The 19,617-nt window shown below is 39.0% G+C and overlaps 1 protein-coding gene and 1 pseudogene across 3 annotated transcripts in view; both read right to left on the bottom strand.

Annotated features, from left to right (window-relative positions):
- BCO2 (beta-carotene oxygenase 2) overlaps positions 1-19,479 on the bottom strand; it is a 46,363-nt gene extending 26,884 nt beyond the window's left edge. For 2 of the 3 annotated variants that reach the window (XM_023208244.3, XM_023208243.1), the window contains exons 1-5: positions 19,271-19,479; positions 15,173-15,377; positions 1,678-1,901; positions 1,382-1,497; positions 623-725 (exon numbers count right to left, since the gene is read on the bottom strand). In XM_023208244.3, coding sequence (XP_023064012.1) covers positions 623-725; positions 1,382-1,497; positions 1,678-1,901; positions 15,173-15,377; positions 19,271-19,358 — 736 coding nt within the window. In that variant the 5' untranslated portion in view covers positions 19,359-19,479. Of the gene's footprint in view, positions 1-622; positions 726-1,381; positions 1,498-1,677; positions 1,902-15,172; positions 15,378-18,500; positions 19,205-19,270 lie in introns of those variants that run through there. The other variant, XM_023208245.1, reaches the window with a different exon arrangement.
- LOC111540140 lies at positions 12,733-13,887 on the bottom strand (annotated as a pseudogene).
- Positions 19,480-19,617: the final 138 nt, after the last annotated feature.

The following is a 19,617-nucleotide window of genomic DNA, read 5'->3' as shown; positions in this document are numbered from 1 at the left end:
TACAATGCTTGTAAGCGAGAGGCACAATGAAACATAAAAAATGTGAGTTAAACTAAAAAGGTCAAATCGAAAATCAGCTACTAAGCATACGTACCAATAGACCATAGAACAGATACTTAATGATAAATCATATATTTTAAGTTGGGTAACGCTATTTTAGAGATTTTCTTTCAAACTTTTCAAATGATGTTTCATATGTTTACATCTTAACTATAATTGAACCCCAAGAAGACAGTTAACACCCAATTATTTCTTTCCTCTCTTTTTATTTATTTATTTATTAATTAATTTATTTATTTTTGTGAGACAGGATCTTGCTGTGTTGCCTAGTCTGAAGTGCAGTGGTATAGTCATGGCTCACTACAACCTCAAACTCCTGGGCTCAAGGAATTCTCCCACCTCAGCCTCCCAAGTAGCTGGGACCACAGGTGCGCATTACCACACCTGGCTAATATTTTTGTCTTTGGGTAAAATGAGGTCTCACTTTGTTGCCCAGGCTTGTCTCGAACTCCTGGGCTCAAGAAATTCTCTGGCCTTGTCCTCCCAAAGTGCTGAGATTACAGACATGTGCCACCGTGCCTGGTCTCAATTCTTTCTAAAAAGACCTCTATCGCAACTTTACCAAATGGCCCAAAGGAGTTCCCCATATTGTATGCTGTTCCATCCGGGTCGTAATGAGGATGTGCAGTTGCTCCATTCACAGCAATAAATTTGCTCCAATCTACCTGCAAATTTGAGACCATTGGAGATTTTTAATGGGCAGATCTCTACTTACATACATAAATAGTAGAAATATCTAAATGTTTTTAAAAATACGATATGAAAACTGCAATGTAAGCCCTAATTTCTTGCCTCTGAGAAATAAAAATTATTTTTCCCACTAAAAAAAAGAAATCAAGACTAAAAACAACAAACAAAAACTCACCCCCACTACTAACAACAAAACCATCCTGAATAAATTTGCCTAATATCACAGAAAAATTCAAAAGAAGCATAAGAATTAAAATTAAAAATCTAGTCTAAAATTTTCTTTTTAATTAATATGTTACATGAAGGAAATACAAGTATAGACAACCTCCAGTCCAATACTAACCATAGCTAGGAAGAACAGCAACTAGCCAAAGTAGATCAGTACTATTCTATTTCTCCTTTACCCTAGCCTTCAGATGTTAGGACTAAGGAAGGAGTTTAGAATTATATTTAAGGAAAACCAACCCAGAGGCCGTCAGACCAGAGGGTAAAGGTGACCTGCATCATGAATAACTTTGTTTTTGTATAGTTAAGGCTCCAATTTCTTCTTGATATACACTACTCTAAAAAGTATTTCGAATGGAAAGAAATGTTAGGATCTATTTTATTCATTTTTTTACCTGTACTTTACCTTTTCTGTCTTTTCCAGAGTATCAATGTCGACTTTATTCATAAAGTTGGTCTCAGTGCAGAGGTAGTAATCACCCTTGTACCGCACATAGTTGACATTAGTGTTGTCAGTCATGGCTGAAACCAAACCCTAGAGTTATTTAAGTACCATGCTTACTGTAGCAGATGCTAAGCACACATTCAAAGGAAGAAAGCAATTTCAACATCCTCTCATATATACAAAAAAAATCTATTTTCAAGATTTGTGTTTGTATAGATGGTATATATCATAATAGTTTAAATAATCATCACTATCACCTGCAGCTTTACCAGGCAGCTCAAACCTGGACATGAAACGTTCAAAAACATTCTTGCATGGATCCGGGAGAGCCAGTGTGCCGAATTCTGACATCACAATTCGGTTTTTAGCACTGTTGGCCTTATATGTATCACTCTGTAGAAACTTGCTCCTGTATGTCACTGTGCCCTTTGCCATCCTGAACTGGTGAAGCAGTGCCATCCCATCAAACCAATGATTGTACCTTCAAACAGGAGAAAATAGATAAATAAATATTAGTAAGAAAACATGGGATAAAAATGAGGGAAAGAGTGATAGATCTTCATTTCAAATATAAAGATAAGGAAATGGGACAGGTTCCCAGCACAACCTGATTAGTCAGAGAACTTGAAATTATGGGAGGATAGCATTTTGGGTATGTCCTAGGTATAAAAGGAAAGAATAATTTACATTCTCCTGACCCTTATCCTTGTTAAAAAAAAAAAAAAAAACCCTCACATTTTAGAAAACCCCTATTGTGGTGAATCCTGAGAAAATTCTAATATTTACTCCATGGCTAAGATAATAGCATGAGAGGATATGGGATGCCTGACATTTACCTAATCAGAATGAGTTCCAGGCCGGGCACAGTGGCTCACACCTGTAAGCCCAGCAATTTAGGAGGCTGAGGCAGGTGGATTGCTTGAGACTAGCCTGGGCAACATAGCAAAACCGCGTCTCATTAAAAATAAAAATAAAAAAAGAAAGAGTTCCTAAGCTTTTAGAAATAGTTATCTTCATATCTTATATGTATTAAAGTTTCCATTTACTTTAAAATTTTTCAACTTTATCAAGATTATGCTAAAGTAGACAAATAAGATAACTGTCCTTCCTAATCATTTTTGTCCATATGATTACACCTTAGGAATGATCTACTTAAACAGTTAAACATTGAAAACTGTAAGGAAAAGTTTGTGGTTTCACTTTTTAAATGGTTTATTATATGGTCTCTTCTTTCATATGCTTAACACATTGAATGCTTAATACCTTCAGTATGGATAAACAAAGCTAACATCATTGTCTTAAAAGGCAATGGTTCCTGAAAGCAGAGACTGGAAGAGATACTTGTATATCCATGTTCACAGCAGCATCATTCACAATAGCCAAAGGGTGGAAGCAACTCAAGTGTCCATCAGTGGTTGAATGCATGAACAAAATGTTTACACTGTAAGGGTTCAGAGGATGCTACGCCAAAATATGCCACTTTGACATACCGATTATTTTGAGTTAAAAGGTACTTGAAAAACAGCCGATGCATGAAGGGCACTCTGACCCTCTTTATTCCTTCCTGAAAGCAGGAATAAAACTCCCATGTGAAGGGTGCCCTCCCTGTACCGGAAGGAAAGAAGATATTTATATCACCAAAGGTAGGGAGTTGAGGCTGAGAAAATGAGAAAGATCTGTGCAAACGAACCTTGTTAAACTAACCTTTATCTTCATGGTCACTTTCACACAATTAACTGCCCTAGCCCAAACTCCTTTGTCTTGTCACATTTTCACCATTTACTACTCTTTGTCCAACCTACTACAAGCTTTCAGCCCTAACTTATTCTTTGGCTCTTCATTTTTCTTGGGGGAGGAGTGGTTCCAAGGTACACGTAAAACTTACTAAATAAAATTTGTATGCTTTTCTCTCGTTAATCTGTCCTACGTCCGTTTAATTCTTGGGCTCAGCTGGAGACCCTAAGAGGTAAGAGGGAAAATTTTGTCTCCCCAAAACATATACTGGAATATTACTTATCCTTTAAAATGAAGGAAATCCTGTCACATGTTACAACATGAAGGAACCATTGAGGACATTATGTGATATGAAATACACCAGTCGTAAAAAGACAAATACTGTATGATTCCACTTATATAAGGTATTTAAAGTAGTCAAGTTCATAGAAACAGAAGGTAGAACGGTGGTTAATAGGAGGAAGGAGAAATAAAGAATTGCTGCTTAATGAATATAGAGTTTCCATTTCACAAAATGAAAAAGTTCTAAAGATCTGTTTCATGACAAGATGAATATACTTACCACTACTTAACTGTAGTCTTAAAAATGGTTAGGATGGTAAATTTTGTGTTATATGTATTTTACCAAAATTTTTTTAATTGTAGGAAAGAAAAAAGAAAAAGTCTTTAACCCAGTGATTTGGGATGCCACTATTATCAGATAACTAAATGTCCGTAAATTCCTGGGTTTACTTCTGGTCTTTCTAATCTATATTGGTCCTTTCCTGCACCAATATCACAATGTTTTAATTGTAAAGGCTTTATGGTATATTTTAATATCTGGTAGGGCTAGTTGCTCCCTCTGAAAAAAAATTTTAGTGTTTTCTTGTCAATTCTTACATATTTACTGTGCTATATGAACTTTTAGTATCAGTTGGTCCAACTTTCTTAAACAGCTTGTTAGAATTTTTATTAAGATTGTATTAGATTTATAAATTGACTCAGGGAGAACTGGGACATCTCTATGATGTTGAATCACTCTGTTCAAAAACAGGGGATGGTCTTTCCATTTATTCGAATTTATCTTCCAGGAGTGTTTTAAAGTTTGCACATTTTTAAATTCATTGCGAAGTATTTAATCTTCTTTGTTGCAATTGTAAATGAAGTTTCCCTACCATTATGTTCTCTGATTATTGTTTGCATATATGAAGGATATTATTTCAGTATGTTAATTTTATATCCTGTGACCTCACCTTTTATTATTAAATTTAGTTTTATCATTGATCCTCTATGCTTTTCCAGGATCAATATGGTTATTATATTAATATGATAAAATAGTAATATTATATGATCTGCAAAAAGAGATAATTTTACTTTACTAGTCCTTGTGCCTCTGGTCAATGTCTTTCATCTAATTGCATTGCTTACATCTGGTACAGTGTTGAACAGTAGTGAAGATACTGATCATTCTTTCCTGTGTCTGGACTTGAAGAAAATATTCGTATATTTTCCAATGTAGTATTACTGCTTGTAGCACCAAGATATAATAGATAGAGTTATATAAGATATTTATTATATATATTATATACATATACCAAGATATATATACATTAAGAAACACATACATATAAAATCATATTTAGAAACTATCCAACAAACCCTATTTTCTTTTTTTTGAGACGGAGTCTCACTCTGTAGCCCAGCTGGCAGTGCAGTGGCGCAATCTTGCTCTTGCAACCTCTGCCTCCCGGGTTCAAGCGATTCTCCTACCACAGCCTCCTGAGTAGCTGGGATCACAAGCACGTGCCATCACACCCAGCTAATTTTTTGTATTTTTAGTAGATACGGGGTTTCACCATGTTAGTCAGGATGGTCTTGATCTCCTGACCTCATGATCCACCCACCTCGGCGTCCCAAATTGTAGGGATTACAGGCATGAGCACTGTGCCCAGCCAAAACCTATTTTCTTAAGCAATTTTTAGGAAGAGTGGATGTTTAATTTTCACAAAAGCTTTTTCAACGTCTATGGAGATAATTCTGTGATTATTTTTCCTGGAACTTATTAATATGGTGTATTTGTATTGTATTAATGAATTCACTAATAACAAGCCTACTTTGTAATCTTGAAATTAATCCCATCTGCTCATAATTTTATTTTTAATGTGGTATTGAATTCTGTTTCTTAACAAAATATTTATTAGTGCTATAACAGTATTATATATTTTGTACTTTTTTTAAGAGACAGGATCTTGTTCTGTGGCCCAGACTGGAGTGCAGTGGCACTGTCATAGCTCACTGCATCCTCAATTCTGGGCTGAAGTGATCCTCCCACCTCAGCCTCCCAAGAAAGCTGGGACTACAGGGACATGCCACCACACTTGTCTATTTTTTAATTTTTTTGTAAAGATGGAGTCTCACTATGTTGCCCAGGCTAATCTCCAGCTCCAGGCCTCAAGAAATCCTCCTGCCTCAGAAAGTGCTGGGATTATAGGTGTAAGCCACAGTATTTGGCCTATTTTGTACTTTATCATGGATATTCACAAATAATATTAGTCTGCAGTTTACTTTTTTCCATGATCTTTGTCATATTTAGATATTAACATGATGCTTCCTTTATAAAAACAACTGGGAAGTTTCCTTCATTTTTGATGCTCTGAAATAATTTAGAAAGTATTGGGACTATCTCACATTTGAAGGTCTGGTAGAATTCATCTGTGAAATAATCTGGGCTTGGTAATTTTTTTGAGAAATAATTCTTTAATAAGGTTCCTATTTCTTCTAGAGAAACTGGTCTACGTAAAACTTCCCTCTCTAAGGCCAGGCATGGTGGCTCACGCTTGTAATCCCAGCACTTTGGGAGACAAGGTGGGCGGATCATGAGGTCAGGAGATCAAGACCATCCTGGTTAACACGGTGAAACCTGTCTCTACTAAAAATACAAAAAAATTTAACCAGGTGTGGTGGCAGGCACCTGTAGTCCCAGCTACTCGGGAGGCTGACACAGGAGAACGGCGTGAACCTGGGAGGCAGAGCTTGCAGTGAGCCGAGATTGCACCACTGTACTCTGGCCTGGGCGACAGAGCGAGGGTCCCTCTCAAAAATAAAAAATAAAACAAAAATAGAAAAAAATAGAAAAATAAAAAACTTCCCTCTCTATCAATTTTGTTTAATTCTTTTTCTTTTCCTTTTTATACAGACAAGGTCTGGCTATGTTGCCCAGACTGGTCTCGAACTCCTTTCCTCAAGCAATCCTCCTGCCTCACCCTCCCAAAGTGCTAAGGTTATCCTGCCTTGACTTCCCAAAGTGCTGGGATTACAGGCATGAGCCACCACACCTGGCCTCCATCAATTTTGGTAATCTGCTTTCCCTATAGAATTATCCATTTTATCAAGGCTTTCAAATGTATTTGCATAAAGGCCTTCAAAGTCTCTTGTAATTAATTTTTTTCTGTTTCAATTATTTCTTCTCCATTGTCGTTTCATACTTTGTATATTCATGCCTTTTCACTTTTTCTTCTTGATCATGTTAACTAATGGTTTGTCTACTTTGGTAGTATTTTTCAAAAAAAGTTACAATAATTTCAAGAATTTTTGCTACTTAATATATTTCAATTTGTTAGATTCTATCTCAAGATATCCTGTCATTCCATGCATTCATTTATTCAAGTCAACATATGCTTGAGTCCCTACTATCTGCCAGGCATTGTGCCAAGGTCAGCACTTACAGGCACATAAATAACAGATACAAAGTGATTGCTGCTACAAGGGAGAAACTTAAAAAAAAAAAAAAAGCTATTTATGCAGAGAAGGAGCAACAGGATGGAAAGCTGGGGGAATCAGGAAAAGGTCAACAAGAAAGGCGACATTTGACTGGTTCTTTACGGATGTCTGCCAATTGCAGAGGGGACAAGGGCAGAGGTGATGGAAGGGGGAAGGGTCAAAAGACATATAGTATCTTAGAGGAACAGCCAGTTGAGGGGGTAGCGTGTGAGCGGAGCTGTCAGTGGCACGTGATAATGTTGGAGAAACAGATCAGCCCACATCACCAGCACTTAGACTAAGGCTTAATGACCTTCAACAGGCAAGTGTGAAGTTGTGAAACAGGAGAGCGAAACTGTGACTGGCATCTTGGAATAGAAAGAACAGCATGCAGACTGAAGAAGCCAACGAGGAGCCCAGGCAATGATTCAAGCAAGAAAAGATAAGCACCTAAACTGAAGCAGCACCAGGGAGCAAAGGACAAACTCCAGAAACAAGTCAGAGATGACTGATAGGATAGGCAGCGACAAAAAGAGAGGGTCCAAAAAGTCAGGCCTGAATGACTGGCTGCCTGGTGATACTTTAACCGGGATGGAGAAGACATGAAGAACAAGTACCGGGGAAAAGTCAATGGCTCGGTTTTGAGAGTCTGAGCTATTTGTAGAACACCAGAGTATGGATGTTCCACAGCCAGTTGGCAAAACACAGGTCTAGAGCCCAAGAGCTGGGGGCGGGGTGGGAGATCCACGTCTGAGAGTATCTAGGTATAAGCTTGCCAATGGGACAACTGCCATCTACCGAGCACTTACTACATGTCAGGTATTGTGCTAAGCTCTTTGCTACATCCCTTATACATATATTCTCCCTTCACATTGACCCTGCAAGGGAATATTTTTCCCAATTTACAGATGTGGAAACCAAGGTTCAGAGCAATATGCCCACAGTCTCAGGGCTGCTCAGTGACAGAACAAGGGTTTGAGTTCAGTGATGACACTAACTCCTGGGCTCTACAGCATCCCAAAAGGTAAGGTGAGCTCCAAAGTTATTTGGCAGAGAAGGAAATGGGAGAGATCATGATGCATCAAGGTTTCAGAGAAGAGGAAGAGGGCTGCGTCCTCTGATCAGGATCAAAACAAAACTTGAATTTGCTGAGTACTAAGACAAATCCATGGGAATGAAGTATGTGTAGGCATTGTATAAAGTATTATAAAATAATCTAGAGATGATTTAAAAGATATGGGAGGACGTATGTAGGTTACAAGCGAATATATGCATTTTTATATAACAGACTTCAGCATACTTGGATTCTGGTATTTAGGGGGGTCCTCTAACCAATGCCCTGTGAATACTGAGGGACGAAGTGTGGGGGTGGGAAGAGGGAAGCTGAAGGAGTTCAAATGCAGCTGCCCCACAAGTCATTCCTTCCTATGAAGTAGGCCAGTTTATCTGCTGAGGGTGAAAGGGACAGGGAGAATAAAGGAGGCCTCAGGAAAGGGTCAGAGACTTGCAGCAGACCCTGTGAGAAGCTGGAAACAACACTGACTGCTAAAGATTCCTGGCAGCACCAAGCACTCAGCTAGGACTGGAAATCATCATTTGTAATTGGATCAATCAGCAAGGTTGTGTGATTTGCTCTAGACCTGCTCAGCAGGCCTGGGCCATGAGCAGGGGAAACCAAGGATAGGCCAATCTAGGACTGAAAATAATCAGAGGAGAGGCAGTGACCACCGGGGCAAAGGAAGTGAGCGTGGTGTTCGAAGTGCTTGAAGTGACTGATGGTAAAGTCTGGGCCAGGGAGAAGAAATTAAGAGAGTGGATAAGCCTTAAGAAGGTAGAGGACAGGAAGGAAAGGAGAACTTGATGGAATGAAAAAATAAGTTTAATGGGAATGTAGGACTGTGAAAACCGGGGTTTTGAGCAGAGTAGAGTTTCAGAGTTCAAGATTTCAGGGGTGGCGAAATTCTGCAGAGTAAGTTCCAAGTGTGGCCTCGGTATGTGGCCTTGTCGAAGTGGCACAGAGGGGGACAATCCTTACAGTGGGGACAGTCCAGGAACTGGGAGCCTAGACTATGGATCCTGAAGTCCTGTCTAGAGAATGGTAGAGACTAAAGGTGCTGACGCTATTTAACATTCTGCCCAAATCATGTAACTTTATTCTTTTTACTTTTGTTTAATTTTTATTTTTTGTAGAGATGGAGTCTTGCTATGTTACCCAGGCTAGCCTCGAACTCCTGGCCTCAAGCCATCCTCCTGCCTTGGCCTCCCAAAGCACTGGGATTATAGGTGTGATAAACCACACCCAGTCTTCACATAATTTTAAAAACTAGTATGTCTTCAATTTAATCACTGATGAAAACAATTTAATTGAAGATAGGCCTTTGGCATGTCATCACTGTGTCTGCGTGCTGACATGAATATGTTAAATGGCATCTAACAGAGTGACCAGAGCTTCACATGTGAGCAGGGCTATTCTTATCCACAGGTGAAGGGTTACACTGCCCTTCCCTAGGTCACTGCCTCTCCCTGTAGGTCCTGTCTTGGCAGCCAACCACTAAACTGAGTGTCTGTCCCCCTTTGACCTGAAGATATCTGTCCAAGGGGAAGGCAAGACTTTGTTCCTGCTATAAATGCCCACCACCGACTCTGAAGAAACTGATTTGAGGACAAAGTAGACACTTGTGAGGGCCAGCCATGCCATCCACTTGTCCCACAAAGATTCTTATCTTCAAAGAGGCCTATGGGGCAAGCCTGGACCCTGAGTGGTTCTGCTACTTGGTTTGAACAATATATTACAGCGTCTCCTTCTGCAGCAGGTGAAATACCATATACCCTCTGTAAGAGGCTGTTTATTCTCTGGGAGTTGGGTTAGAAGTTTCTCCTCCTCCTTCCCTTTGCCCTCCTTCTCTTCTACTTCTCCTTGCCTCATAGTCTTTTTTTAAACATCCCTAGTTCTTGGTCTGTTTCCAACAACAGACCATGAGAGACAGAAGGACCATGATCAAATTCCAACCAGGCCCAGAGGAAAGGGCATGGTGATTTACCAAACAGAAACTAGAATGGTGGTTTCCAGGGGTTAGAGGAAGGGAAGAATGGGAAATTAGTGTTCAGTGGATACAGGGTTTCAGTTTTGCAAGTTAAAATGAGTTCTGTGAATGGATGGTAGCACAATCATATGAATCTACTTAATGCCATTGAATTCTACATATAAAAATGGTTAAGATGGTAAATTGTATGTTATCTATATTTTACCACAATATTTTTTTTTTAAAAAAAACAGTAATTCCTGGAATTCATCTAGCCATTAAAAATAATGATCTTTCAGACTTGGTAGCAACATGAATAAAAAGGCTTATGATAGTATGAAGTTTTATTACAGCAGGGCAAATAATACTACATATAATTGTAATTACTTAAAACAAATCTATAGAAATAGTGGGGAAGACTGGCAGGAAATACATCAAAGTGCTAATAAAGGATGTGTCAGGTGGTACATGCTTCCCCCAGCCTCCCTTTTCTATATTTTAAAAAGTTTTATATGGGTAAAACTTTTATAATAAAAAATTGTTTCTAATATTTAACAATGTTTAAAACAAAGCAGATTCCTTCCTGGCCATAGAGGTTTTGTCACATAGCTTCATGTCCCTAGTAGATACTGAGGGAAATTTATACTGAAGAGTTACTGGTTTTTCATTTATTTTTTTAACACTATGTCATTTATTAATGCAGTATACATTAGATCTAAAATCTGCAGTTTCTAAGCACACCATGTTTAGATCTTTCAAATCCTTCTGCAGTGTTAGGTTATTTCTACAGAGGTACCTTTAAATGAATGAATAACACATTCTATAATTCCTGAAAATATAGTACAGAGTGAAATGACTTAAATATAATTTAGGCACATATTGATTATGAAAATAGATTATCTCTCAATACAATACTTCTCTGTCTTGGTAAAAATAAGAAAAAGAAAATAATTCATTTCTGAAGTTGCTTTCCTTCACTTGTAAAGGTCTGATCTCCTCCCACTATGCATATGTACCCTTTACTGTTAAGGAAAGCTTTGCATATGTAGATATAGACGAATGAGTTACCTAAATACTAAAGATACGTCATTCTCCCAAAGGAGACACAGGTGGTTTTCAATGATTCCTTGCCTCATGTTGATGAGTTTGTAGAATTCAGAACCCATCTGGACACAGATAATATCCCTTCTCTTGGGGCAGAAATAAGGACACCAGGTTACTAGTAGAGAGGTACAGGCCCTTCCTCTGCTGCTGCAGAGAGATAATGACTGAAGAAAATTGGGCTAAAATTTGTTTAAAAATATATATATATATATGTATATATATATATATATGTAAAAGAATCACAGGTGCTGACTGATTGGCATTACACCTTGGAGCAGCCAAATGCCTTTATTTTTACTTGATGTATATATTTTTTGGTGGCTGTAATCAAATATGTGTTTAAAATTCCTCATTCCTGGGTTGGGCACAGTGGCTCACACCTGTAATCTCAGCACTTTGGGAGGCCGAGGCAGGCGGATCATGAGATCAGGAGATCAAGACCATCCTGGCTAACATGGTGAAACCCCGTCTCTACTAAAAATGCACAAAATTAGCTGGGCATGGTGGTGGGCACCTGTAGTCCCAGCTACCCAGGAGGCTGAGGCAAGAGAATGGTGTGTGAACCCGGGAGGTGGAGCTTGCAGTGAGCCAAGATCGCACCACTGCACTCCAGCCTGGGCGACAGAGTAAGATTCTGTCTCAAAAAAAAAAAAAAATTCTCATTCCCCACTGTAGGGTTCTAACTGCAATTATATTACATTGCCTTTTAGCAGACAACTCTACCATATTCATTTATATAAGCTTTGATTGCAGTAGCTCTGGATTTAGTATCTATTTCTAAGCTGGCCCTATGTAAGCTATTTGGTATTTGAATTAAATGAATATTAATGATGCACCTTGGTTTTTTGGTTTTGAAGTATCTTCCTATGCTTGTGATGATTGTATCAGAAAACTAGGCTAATAGTGTAAATAGAATTGCTTGGTCTGGTGTTGACTGAAACTTGCCTAGAATGAAATTCTGAGAAATTCTCATTTATAAGTGTTGTAGTGATAGGTAAGTTCTTCCTCCATTCGGAGTTCCACTCTATCTTTGGAATGACAGTGATGCACAACGATGTCTTTCTTTCCACCGTGTGTCAATAAAGAATTGGATATTACTTTAATTCAGCTATTGTTTTCTCCTAAAAAGTAAACATTATAAAAATGAACCTGAAAAGAGTCTTAGGGAGTCTGATCTCACCATATTCATATGTTGTGACAGGTATTTAAAGAGGGGAGGCATCACTAAAGCTATTTATAACCCTGAACAACCTTTTCCAAGTTTTCATAAAGATTTAACAATTTAAATATCCATACTGCATCTAGGTATTCAATAAATATAATTGCATATGTTGTGTTTTCCATAAATTAAAATCCTCAAATGCATGTCAAACCAAGATGGTATTTCCACATCATGCCTATTTAAAAACAAATATAATAGATACTATTCCTGGTCATAAAGCCAGGTGAACCCCTCTACCCCATTCAAAAGGCAGAAATATCTGTTTTCCCTACATCTATTAAGTGAGTGCTTTTCTGTTAAAAATCAGAATATGGGGAAAAAGTCAGTTTTTTTCCTTATGCACCGCTGAGAACAAGCATAATCCTCTAAACATTTTTTTTTTTTAATTTCCTTACAGTGTTATTTCTTCTAGACAACTGAGTGGGTAGAGAAAGAAAAGTGATAAGGAATACACTTTTATCTTGTACATCTTCCTCCAGTCCCTAAAATTCTCATCTGACACTTCGTGACATGTGTTAGTGGTGTCAGCATCTCTTCAAATACAGCTCCTCTCAGGTTGGCTTCTTGAAGATCACACCCAGACAGATCACAGTTCTCTAAATCAGTTCCTGCCAGAGTTGCTCCTCTGAGGTTACAGTTCTTCACTTTGCATTTTTTAATGTAGCCACTCTCAGGTTAATTCCTGTCATCTGACTTCCCTCCATATCCACACCTTTCAGATTAGCATCTTCTAAATTGGCTTTAAGACCAGAAGGATCCTCAAAATTACACAGTTTCAGGGATGCTCCTTCTGCATTAGAACAGAGCATCTTGATTCCCTGGAGATTTGCACAGTCTAGCACTGATCCAGAGAGATCAGCTTGTTCAAGATTTGCACAGCAAAGATTTGTACGGGCAAGATTACAGCGGCTTAAATTGGCCATTTTGAAGTTAATGTATCGAAGGTCCAAACAAGAAAGATCAGCACCACTGAAGTTCAAACCCTGGCATCGCAGTTCTGACTTGGTTGGAGTTGCTAGCAGAAATCGGACAAATTCCTTTTGGGATATTGGTGAATGATCCTCCAGTGGTTGAGAATTCTTTATTGCCACTTCTAGGTGTTCAATCAATGAGTCAATACCAAAAAATCTTGCTTCTTCTAACACACCCAATAAATTAATGCCATCATTTACAATGAGCTTTCCATGACGCAAGTAGTTCAAAATGGGTTCAAAGTACTCAGGACTTCGGTCAGTTAAGAAAGCTCCTCTATGATCTTGCTAATTTCCCTAGACACCTTTGTCCTTAAATATGTGGGCCAGCATACCGTCAGGTTCTTTATTCACTAAAGTGCTCCCTGTAGTTGTAAAGTACCGCCCTCCAACATTCAGTGTCAGCCAGTCTGTGTGGAATCCTAACAATCCTTCAGGAGGCTTAGAATCTGTCTGAGGATCAATAAATGGCTCTCCTTCACAAACAAACAAAACATCATCATCCCTGATCAAAGCAATATCATCAATCAGTCTACCTTTTCCATTATACACATTGGTGGCTTTTATGCCAAGTTTACTGCTGGCCACAGAAAGCAAATCAGATAAAGTTCCATATACAGCAACTATCTTTCTCTTCTTGGGGCTGCCGTTCAGGAACAGGGTCACCAGACTCATTGCACTGCCCCTGCTGGGTCCTGAGTGAGCCGCCACCCTTCCACCTGGTCCTCCTCCCACCTTTTTCTCCTCCTGCCCTTCCCCTCCCTCCACCCACTCGGATTCGCCTCCCTTTGCCACCTTCCTGCCCTCGGGGACACACCACACACACGCACTCTGCCCCACACCCAGGGCTCGGCCAGTCCTCCTTCCCACCCCGCCCCAAGGCTCCTCAGCCTGCCTGAGTTTTTCATTCATTGACGTCTATTTATTGAATGCTATTTAGGTGCAGACCACTGTTACAGGTAGTGGGGATACACGATGAACTAGAAAAAAAATCTCTACCCTCATCAAATTACATTCCAATGGGGGAACAGAGCTTAATGCTCAAATAACAAACAAAAAAATACCAGACACTGATGACGCTGTGTAGATAATTAAAATGGGTAATGTAATTAATACAGTCAGCCCTCCATACCCATAGACTCCACATCTGTGGATTTAACCAATCTCTTGAGTCAAAAATATTGTGGGGAAAAAAAGCCACAAAGTTCTGCAAAGCAAAACTTGAATTTGCTGAGTACTCCATGGGGATGAAGTATGTGTAGGCATTGTATTAAGTATTATAATATAATCTAGAGATTATTTAAAAGATATGGGAGGACATGTATAGGTTAAAAGCAAATATATGCATTTTATATAAGAGACTTCAGCATACTTGGATTCTGGTATTTAGGGGGGTCCTCTAACCAATGCCCTGTGAATACTGAGGGATGACTGTGCTGGCATTTTTATGTTGGGAGATCAGGAAAGCCTCAAAGGACATGAGATTTGAGTTGACATCCGAATGACAAGACCAGTCTTGGGAAGATTAGGGAAGATAGGTGAGAGAACTAATGCTAAGATGCTGAGCAGATACAACTGTGCCCAGTTTGAGGAACTGAAAGAGACCATTGTGTCTGGCAAGTGCTGGGTTAGGGAGAGAGTGGTATGAGGAGACATTGCCCTTCCTTCAGGAACTTGCAGGAAAACAGCTCAGTCATCACACAGACAGCTTCTGACATCTCTCTTCTTTTGGAACAAACTACAGAGGGCTTCAAATTTACAATAGTCTACAGAGCAGAAAAAGCAGGACATTTTGTTTTAAAAGTCTCCTTTTTTCTCCTCTAGGCTACAGTTTCCTTATCTGTAATCAAAGGGATGGAATGGCAATATTAACCTCACAGAGGAAGCAGATATTAATGCATATTTTATAGAACCAGCCCATGCCAAGAAATCCAAGTTGTTCTCCAAAATCAAGGCTTACTTATCCTTCCCAAACTCGAATTTCCCAGGTCCAATTCGCAGAAGAGAGCCATTGAGCCACTTAGGAAAATGTCCCCAGATTCGAGCAGAGATGCCCCGTGGAGCCTCTTCCACTGTGGTCAGTAGCGGTGCAACACACGGCAGACCCCGACACTGCCCAAAGATGGCTTTTTTCTGATGAGTATTTCCCATGTACCTTTTGAAAACTGTGCAGAGGAAACCAAAAGCACAAAAAATATTTTACCAAATCTTCTATAAACTTGCCTGTTTCCCACAGACAATAATCTCATCAACTGGCAGCTTGAGGGAAACGTGAACCTAACACCAAATACGGTCTCCAAATTTCTTCTCTCTCCTTCCTCATTCTCAGACTATCAACGCTTTGGTTCTCCATTTTCAACCCACAACAATTCTATTTCTTGTAGTACTAATCTGCCTAAGAACTAACTTAGGACTTCAGTTACTATTTGTATCATTTCTCATAGTTGAACAATGCCTGTCTTTTTACAAGAATAAAGTTACATGCCAACCCCAGATGTGCTAAGAGCAACCGCGTTGTTATAAAAATGACCACCATTCAATATTATCCAATTACATTGACCCCAGTAATTTAGATATACCAGAATCTGATTCCAAAGATTTCATAGCGATTCTTGTGATTTTAATAAGATCTTAAATTTAATTCCTTTTATTTGAATGGCATATACATGAAAACGCAAGACATTTTCCAGTAGAAGGATGTCAAAAATTAAATTATGCAGTGATATCCAGTCTGAAATTACCTAAAGAGCAAAGGGCACACGAAAAATCATTACTGTATAATAAGGAACTGAAACCTTTCCCTATTATTTTAACATTACTGAGTGTTCACAAGGCAGTACTGCCTAACATAGAGGGGTGGTCAAATAAATAATTAAGTGCTATAAAATAGAATTCTTTATCTCATAAAAGTTTAAGAGTGATTCAGAAATCTAGACTAGAAAAATGAGCTGACGCATAGGGACACTATTACTCTTAAGAAATGAGATTTGCATTCTTTTAGCAAGTTATTACTATCCCATTTCTTTCAAATCTTTCAAAAATTCAGCTTGAAGCACATGAGACATTCTACTCCCCTATATGACATGTAACAATTGAGGCAAACCTAATTCTTTCCTGATTTTTCAAATAAAATTCTCTTTCACCCTGAATGTCCTTCCCAATGTCCTTATCTCTAGTTCTAAGAAAATTCCAGCAGAGCACGGTGGCTCACGCCTGTAATCCCAGCACTTTGGGAGGCCAAGGCGGGTGGATCACCCGAGGTCAGGAGTTCAAGGTCAGTCTGGCCAACATAATGAAGCATAATGAAAGCCCATCTCTACTAAAAATACAAAAAAATTAGCCGGACGTTGTGGCAGACCCCTGTAATCTCAGCTACTCAGGAGCTGAGGTAGGAGAATCTCTTGAATCCGGAAGACAGAGGTTGCAGTGAGCCGAGATCGCACCACCGCTCTCCAGCCTAGGCAACAAGAGCAAAACTTTGTCTCAAAAAGAAAAAAAAAAAAAATTCATTAATTGATCAAGGTCTATCTCCAGTGTTACAGTATTTCCCTTAAGAGGCAGCACAGTGTAGGCTGGGCACAGTGGCTCACACCTATAATCCCAGCACTTTGGGAGGCCGAGGCAGGTGGATCACGAGATCAGGAGTTCAAGACAAGCCTGGCCAAGATGGTGAAACCTCGTCTCTACTAAAAACACACACACACACACACACACACACACACACACACATCAGTGGCAGCTGCCTGTAATCCCAGCTACTCAGGAGGCTGAAGCAGGAGAATCGCTTGAACTCAGAGGGCAGAGGTTTCAGTGAGCCAAGATCATGCCACTGTACTCCAGCCCAGGTGACAGAGTGAGACTCCGTCTCAAAAAAAAAAAAAAAAAAAAAAAAAGAGGCAGCACAGTGTAATATTTAAGGGTGTGAGCTGGAGCTCTACCTGGCTCCAGCTGGTTGGTTTCAAATGTGCCCCCTCCCAAATAAGAAGCCTTGAGAAAGACGCTTATCACCTCTCTGTGGTCTGTTTCCTCTTTTCTGAGATGGGGATAATGATAATTCATATTACTTCTAAGGCTATAAGTAATAAATGAGTTAGTTTATGTAAAGCTTTTAGAACAGAATACTCAAAAAATGCTATTATTATATTTACATAGCTTTTAATGATAGTCCAATAAGGTGTATTATCTTCTTTATTTTATTCATTTGACAAAGTACTTGGTACTGCTGAGGGAAAAAAAGCATTAGAACCCTGAAATAAAAGAACTGACTGCCCAGTAAACAGATCACTGACACTGTAAGTGTTTTATTTCAGCATTGTTTCTCAGAGTCTGGTACAGGACTGCTTGCAACAGAAAGACCTGGTGTTACTGCTAAAATGCAGTTTCCTGGACTCCATTCTGGTCCTAATAAGTCAGAATCGCTGGGGAAGGGCAAGTAGGTGTTCTTAGGCATACTAAAATCTGGGAACTATAGTATTAGAAGTACAAAGAGGATGCTTTGAAAAGACAGAGAAGGAAAAACTCTCAGTTATTCATCTTACTCTATTTTTATTAACATTATGCATATTTATCTTATTCTCAGATTAAAATAAATTCCCTAAGGTCAGGTATGTAATTTACTCATCTTACTTTTTTAAGTAAATTGAATGGCCTAATTGGGCATTTGTTTAAGTAGAGATACACGAATTTAAGCATTTTACATTGTAGAAAATATTTACATGTCTATATGTTGTATACTCCATAGCATGCTGTTGGTAATCTGCTACATGATCTTCAAAGTTTCAATAGACTTTGATGTTAACACTTTCTTAAACTCCTTTCTATTCGTAGCTTCTGAGACACTGTCCTATTCTAACTTTTCTGCTGCCCTATAACTATTCTCTGCATTCTGCTAGTTTTATTAGTTATTAGCTGACAACCTTGAGCAAGTTACTTAATGTCTCTGAGCCTCAGGTTTTTCAATGATAAAATGGAAATAAAAGGAGATTAATACTTCCTGTTTATGTCTGTCGTCATAATCAAATATAAAGATACTGGATGCTTTCCAAATGTTAATTCCCTTTAGGGGCTCCTTGTCTCCCTTATCACTTCATGAATGTTCCTAAGGTCCTACCTTGGATCTTTAATCTCAGCACTCTCCCTTGGCAATCTCATCTAGTCTCTTAATTTCACCAATTACTTCTGGCAGGTGACCTTCAACATGTCAAAATAGAATTTTTAATTTCCCCCCTTCCAAATCAATTTTCTTCATCTAGGATATTTCCCAACTCCTTCAGATGACATTCACTCACCTAACTCATCCTTCAAGATCCAGTTTCCATGTCATCTGCTTTATAAACACAGCATTCGCCTTACCTACAGCAAGAACTGATTCTCCTTAGTCTGAACTCACAGCATCTGTTTATAGCTCTTGTATGGACCTTATCTTATCTGTCTTGTATGACAAATGATACTACCAGTACTCCTTGAGTACAGGGTCTGGTGCTTGTCTCCCCTCTCCTTCCAGCACGTAATACATTCCCTTGCATACTGCAAACATTAAATTACTACATTAAGTAATTTTAAAATTTATAGTGCATATTAGTATGATTCCTGAAAGTTCTAGATCAGCCAATTTCTATAAATAAAATCATGTAACAATGGTAGCCATAGTAGAAGGCTATAAAACAATAAATGAGTTTTAAGGCAGTCCCCACAAAATGCAAGTAGAGAAACCAAACAACTACATTAGAACGTGTGGCAGTGATTTTTCAATTTAGAAAAGCCTAAATATTGAATATTCTTATTATTGCAAATCCCAAAGAATCCCAAGCCCCTGAATCCTGCCCTAAATATTGCATAAAATATGCAAATGTGAAGACTGTATCCCTGACCATGAGGAAACAATCCTAACTCAGCCTTCTTTAACTTCCGGGACTCTGCGGAATTGCTGTCTAATCTAAGGCACACACGACGGAAAGCTTCCGAAGCTCCCAGCAGTCTTCAGGAAAGAGGCACAGAATTCTAAGTGCAGACTGGCAAGAAGAGGAGGATGAGGAAGAGAAAAGGGTAAACCCCCTACCTGGGAGCCGGTGCACCATCACAGGAAGGAAATCCACTGCAGTGGCAGAAAGACTCCTGATAAAATGGAGAAAGACTCGAAAAAACATTTTCGTATTGAGCAGATCCCGTGATTTCCAAATCCTCTCACACTGGCAGCTTTGAGTACTACTAAACAATGAACACGCACAGAACTGCCTGGACTGTCCCTCCCTTACTGACAGGTCGAAGTGAGGAGGAGGTTTAAGGGGCGGGGCTTATTTCCATGACAACTGTCCAAACAACCTATCTTTAATAAGCAGCTGTTTGAAATATTAAAATTAGACCACCAGTAGTGGTCTCCCCCTCCCTAAACTTTTCTTTTTCAAA

Source organism: Piliocolobus tephrosceles, chromosome 13 (assembly GCF_002776525.5).
Source record: "Piliocolobus tephrosceles isolate RC106 chromosome 13, ASM277652v3, whole genome shotgun sequence".
NCBI classification, from domain to species: domain Eukaryota; kingdom Metazoa; phylum Chordata; class Mammalia; order Primates; family Cercopithecidae; genus Piliocolobus; species Piliocolobus tephrosceles.
This window is presented reverse-complemented; position numbering and strand designations above follow the sequence as displayed.